This window comes from Lepeophtheirus salmonis, chromosome 8 (assembly GCF_016086655.4).
Source record: "Lepeophtheirus salmonis chromosome 8, UVic_Lsal_1.4, whole genome shotgun sequence".
Taxonomy (NCBI): domain Eukaryota; kingdom Metazoa; phylum Arthropoda; class Copepoda; order Siphonostomatoida; family Caligidae; genus Lepeophtheirus; species Lepeophtheirus salmonis.
In genome coordinates, this window is record NC_052138.2 from 5,064,034 (window position 1) to 5,069,978 (window position 5,945).

Genomic DNA, 5,945 nt, shown 5'->3' on the forward strand with positions numbered 1-5,945 from the left:
ATGAAATCTATTTATTTTTGTTATCTTAAGAATATTCTAAGAATGAATAACAATGTATAATATTCTTAATGTAATTACTCACTATATTTCAGATACACCTTAAAATGAACAAGTCAGGCAAGGACATGAGTCGTTGTGGACGTCTACTGGAGACGAGACTTTTATCTGGTGTGTTTTTTCCGGTAGGGCAGAACAAATTTGGAGAGTCTTCTGAGAGGAGTTCTGCCCAAAAATTCATTATAACATCAGTCCTGTATTCTAACGGATGTTTAATGGAGATTTGAAAGAGCCGAGAAAGGAGGACAGTGATCTGAAGATTGAGATTACGGATATGGCTCCCTCTGGATTTAGGGCTGTGTTGAGATGGATTTACATAGATGAGATAGTATTGGTTCTAAATAACGGTTGTTATATTCTCTATTCTAGGGATAAATATGGTTTATCCTATCTCAAGGAAAAGTGTATAATAATAATTTGATTTTTTTCATAAATAAGATGGATTGCCCATGTTTCAAAGTTTTTTAAAGTATTGGCTGTCGATTTAAAAACGCACAAAAAAACAACAACGAATAATTGTACAAACGGGAAAAGGGAAAACGTATATTAAATACGAATTAAAAAGGGAGTTAGGAAGAAGATGAGCGAGTTAATCTTAGTATGTATCTTCATTTTCATGATGGTTGAATAAGGAACATGGGAAGTTAGCAATGGGAATGACAATAAATAAATCACAGGGTCAAACATTTGACAAAATTGCTTTATATTTTCAGTATTTTAACATTATATAATTAATTATATATATAATTTTCAAGAGGCGTGCAGGGGAAGTTTAGAAATATTTTGAGATGCCCCATAGAAATGCTGGATTTTCATTACTTAAATGAAGGAAATCAATTTGACGTCATGTATATTTAATGTAATATTTCCCCCCGTATAATTTTTTAAAAATCTCAAGATAGCCTTCAAAATCCCAAATAAAAAATAATGGATGAAATTAAATATATAATGGGCATTAATACATCTCTTTATATAGTATCTTGTAAGATTTTGAACAAATCTGTCGACGCGAAGTATATAAATTTTAATCAAACATTTTTTAAATAATTATTATTTATTGTCTGAAGAGTGTGGGAAGATATTCATATCCTCAAATGTCATATTATACTATTCAATTGCAGCCTACAGGTATTTAAAAAAATCATCTTTAGCACAATACTATACTCGTTAATTCATGAAAATATTCTTCAATTCTTTTGATGATTAAGAAATTTGTGTTGTTTTATTCAAATATATTTTATTTGATCAAAGATTTTGGTGTAAGTTATAACATAAAGGCGTGAAATTCCGATGATAATTTGGCCATAACTTCTTTGATATTGAAGCTAAAGACATGATTTGGGTATCAAAATGTCTTTTTTGTACATGATCTATTAGATAGGGTGTAGGGAAAAAATGTCAAGGGAAAAATGACAACGCAAAAAATAGCAAGATAAAAAAGGAAAAGTGTATAAATGGAAAAAATGGCAAGATTCTTTTAAACTGATATCTATCGCCAATATAATATATAATAAGAGAAAAGAAAAATAAATAAACACGGCAGTGGTTCCAATGGAAGGAGTGCTAATCACTTAATTCTCCGTTATTAATTACAATATCACTAGACATGATGGACTATTCATATTGGACAAGATTTCCCACACAAAGAAGGAGTCGATTCTTCTCTTTTGAGGCTTAGCTTTGCTTGCTTTTCTTCTTCAGATAAAGCTTCAATCTGCCATCATTCCCGTATAAATTGAAATTCAAGCATCTCCTGTTGAGTATAAACTATTTTTGTACTAATTCTTTGAGAAAATGGAAGTATTCCTGTCTTTAATTAATGAAGATCGATCGAAGCATATGAAAAACACTTCTAAATTAAAAATGTGTCACTTCATTTATCCAATTGTTTGTGTGGATTATGTTTCATATGTTTCAACATTAAAATAATAACTAATATATCATATTCATGCTGTCATAATCATAAGTAAACATATTTATTTTATCACTAATTGATAGATGTAACTTTTATGATTTTTTATTGATTTTTTCCTAATGAAAAAGATCTAAATTATTTGAAAGTTACGCATTTTTTAAACATCCATAAGCCCAAAATAACGATTGAAATTACTAATTTTAATTAAATATATATTCTATTATAAATATTAGTGTATTTTGGATCAAAAGAAATGGACTAATACCCACCATGATCAAATGAAATAAAAAAGATTGTATTTTTCTGTAATCGAAAGGTAAACATGAGTTAAATAGACACAACAGTTTCACAAATACCAAAATTTTAAATACAATATAGTTAAGAGAAATATAAGGCACCTTCAATCTTTGAGGGCCTGAAACCTTCCCCTAGAATTGGCTCTAACTTTACGTACCTAAATTAACCAAATTAGATAGTTACAAGAGTTTCGAATATATTTTTTTAGAGCTTTTTCATCGTTATAAAATATGTATTTACATTTATTCAATAAATAAATTATTTGATGGAATTAACCATTGATAAAGGAATTTACATTAATATTTGTTTTACAAGTTAATTAATTTGGAGCTGGATTCTCATTCTAAATTGAAATGAATGAATATATAGAGTTCTAATGATCATATTCTTTGATAAATATCACCGAAGACCATTATTATTCATTACAAACGTAGTTACATATTCAAATGTCATTGAATCATACTACAAAAATATAGTTAAAAATTCGTTGAAAGAGCCTATAAGTCACTTTTTATGGTTCTCATACTTGGGTTGATACATTGGAAGTATGAATTCACAGTCATAGATAAACAACTTTGAAAATTCAGCCTGTTTCGTTCTCTTTGGGCAAGAAAGAAGGTTTATGAAGAGACAAAGACCATCATTCTATTGCAATTTCAGATTGCTCCAACTGTACTGAGCTTTACAGTTTTCCTCGCACTCTCTAAGGACTCGACCTTTTGACTACCTACCCGAATCCTCTCAGTGGTTTGTCACTCTAACGCCAACCATCTCTTCTTTTGCCACATCCTGGATCAAAACGAAGTGGAAATCGCTGCTCTTGCATAGTATTTTGTCAATGCTTGTCCGTCAATCCAAGAGTCTTGTCCAATATGAATATTCCACCATATCTAATGATTAATAACGGCTAATTAAGTGATTAGCACTCCTTCCATTGGCACCAACGTCGTGTTTGTTTATTTTTCTATTCTCTTATAATATATTATATTGGTGATAGATATCAGTTTAAAAGAATCTTGCCATTTTTTCCATTTATACACTTTTCCTTTTTTTTATCTTGTCATTTTTTCCCTTGCCATGTTTTCCTGAAATCATTAGATAAAACAGGTCGAATAGGAAAAAAAATGAATATGATATTTTATGCAACATACCTACTCTTTCCAATTGATCTCTATGCATAGTACCACCTACTTAGCAAGTACTTTATTTTCAATGTTTTGACGAAGGAAAAGTGAAGGGAAGGAGTACTCTGTGATACAATGTGATTTTATTCGTTGATAGATACAGAGATGTAACACTCAGATTCAGTTGATTGTATGATACGAAACTGAGGAGACCCACGTCATCAAAGTTCTTTGTTGTACCCTAAGTAATTAATATCTAAGTCAATTCCTTGATAGTAGTTTCAACTTCAATAAAATTTATTTAAGTATATTTTTAGAGTGAATAACAACGTATAGTATTCTTAATGTAATTTCTAACTATATTTCAGATACACCCTAAAATGAGTATGTCAGTGTCAGGCAATTCTTTGAGCCGGTGTGAACGTCTATTCGAGTCAAGACTTTTGTCTGATGTATACTTTCTGGTACATGGGGACAAATTTGGAGAGTCTACTGATAGGATTCCTGCCCATAAAAACATTCTAGCATCAGTCAGTCCTGTATTCGAGCGGATGTTCACTGGAGAATTTAAAGAGTCAAGAAAGGAGGACAGTGATCTGGAGATTGAGGTTACCGATATTGCTCCCTCTGGATTTAGGATGATGTTGAGGTGGATTTACACAGATTATGTTATGATGATGATTAGATCCGTATGTTCTCTTTTATATTGTGCTGAGAAATATGATTTATCCGTTCTCAAGGAAAAGTGCATTTCCTTCATTAAGAAAGCCTCCTTTCGACACCTATGTACCCTTATTTATAAGTCTAAATTACATGGTGTCATTCATTTGGTTCCTTGTTTTAAGAATACTATTGTATTAAATCCATCTCTGACACTCTCCTCTGACTCTGTTCGTGATATAAAAGACAATGAAGTATTAAAAGACATTTTATCATCTGATAAGCTTGATATGGATGAGATTGATGTCTTTAAAACTGCTCTTGGTTGGGCATCATCTCAAACATATGACAAGAGTATTGATTTAAGAGAGATTCTAGGACCGTCCTTCTACTCAATTCGGTTCCCTATTCTTTCTCCGTCTGAATTCGTGAATGAAGTAATTCCATTAAAATTACTTAAAGATGAAGAGATTCTTGATGTTCTGAAATTCATTACCAAAATCCAATCCAGTGTATCCAGTAACTTTTCTATTCAATACAGAATACGTACATGTTGCATATTTGAATCAAAATATAAGGCAAGTTTATTCACCAAAAAACAATCCATTAGATTTAAGGTGGATCATTCCATTAAGATCCATGGCTTTGTACTATACAATCCTGCTGAAGAAGGTTCAAAATTAACTGGAAGTATGTTCCTGGAAAAGGAGGATCCCATGGAAAAAGAAAAGTGTTTAGCTTCAGTAACATTTGATGTAGAATATACTGTGGAACACAGTGTCACCATAATTGACTTAGATGAACCCATAACAATCGAACCTATGACTTTTTATAGAGTACTCATTGAATATGACCAATCTTCTTTCCAACTAAAAATTTGGGTAGGACAAGGAATAAATTACCGAGTGATAAAAGAGGGAGTTCAGTTTGATTTTAAGGATATTCCCAATGAGTATAACTACGGCTTAAATGAATCAAGGAATCAAATTCCTGGCATTAATTTTAGTCGACTTTAATTTATCAACATTGAAATTAAATTTTCACGTTTCTTAAATCCATTGTATGTTATAGTGTGTATCAAACAATTATTTCAATATTATATTTTGTCATGTTTCCGCATCTTTCAAAATAAAATTTTTATTAATACACAAGTCGTTCAAATTTTAGTTTAATGTGGCTTGTAAACAAAAAAAGCTAGCTATACTGATTTTTCTCTAATTGAGTATGGATTAGTTTGGTATTCTTAGACTAATTATATATGAACCCATCCCAGAAGTTTACAAATACTCTAAGCTCACCTAAATATGTATTCAATCATAAACTTTGTGAATGAATTAAATTCATTCATCCGTCATAATAAAAGGATAAATTGATGGATTTTATAGCTGAAAGGGCAGGGCCATATTGGCGTCAATATAAGTCACATTAATCAAATCAAGACCTATATTATAGTTAACAGTTTTGAGTATCCCAGAAATTATTCTACTAAGTTCCAGAAATATCTCTTTAGTATTGGCTAAGTTTATTTCATAAATGTAATTCGTCAATAAAAAGGAAAGCTAACGCAATTTAATCAAAAAGGAATGTGGGTTACATTTGTATTCGTTGACAAATAATCCTCAATTTCTATCACCAAGAATTATTCTTATTAACCCTTTAAAAACGCCGCAAATTGAAAAAATGGATTCTCACAATTAAATGAATGAGAAATGTATATATTTTATTTACAAGGGGCCATATCGCGGCTAAGCTTATATCCAATGAAGGCTTTAAACTGTAGATAAAAGGCTTGTGCGTCTACACTCATCCCAGAAATTTGAATAATAAATATATAATTGACGGAAATATTGTAGTATACTGTATGTAAATTCGGATTTGCTCCCTTTTGTTCA

General features: G+C 30.8%; 1 protein-coding gene across 2 annotated transcripts; it reads left to right on the forward strand.

The window, feature by feature from the left end:
* Positions 1–3,428: 3,428 nt before the first annotated feature.
* LOC121123636 (BTB/POZ domain-containing protein 3) lies at positions 3,429–5,196 on the forward strand. 2 transcript variants are annotated; one of them, XM_040718769.2, is made up of 2 exons: positions 3,429–3,698; positions 3,762–5,196. In XM_040718769.2, the coding sequence occupies exon 2, from the start codon at positions 3,774–3,776 to the stop codon at positions 5,067–5,069; it is 1,296 nt and encodes a 431-aa protein (XP_040574703.1). In that variant the 5' UTR covers positions 3,429–3,698; positions 3,762–3,773; the 3' UTR covers positions 5,070–5,196. The 2 variants fall into 2 exon arrangements, with proteins under 2 accessions (XP_040574703.1, XP_040574704.1); XM_040718770.2 differs by having other exon boundaries at positions 3,429–3,638.
* Positions 5,197–5,945: the final 749 nt, after the last annotated feature.

Excerpts from the sequence above, each read along its gene's own strand:
- LOC121123636 (XM_040718769.2), top strand. The coding sequence starts at position 3,774 with ATGAGTATGTCAGTGTCAGGCAATTCTTTGAGCCGGTGTGAACGTCTA.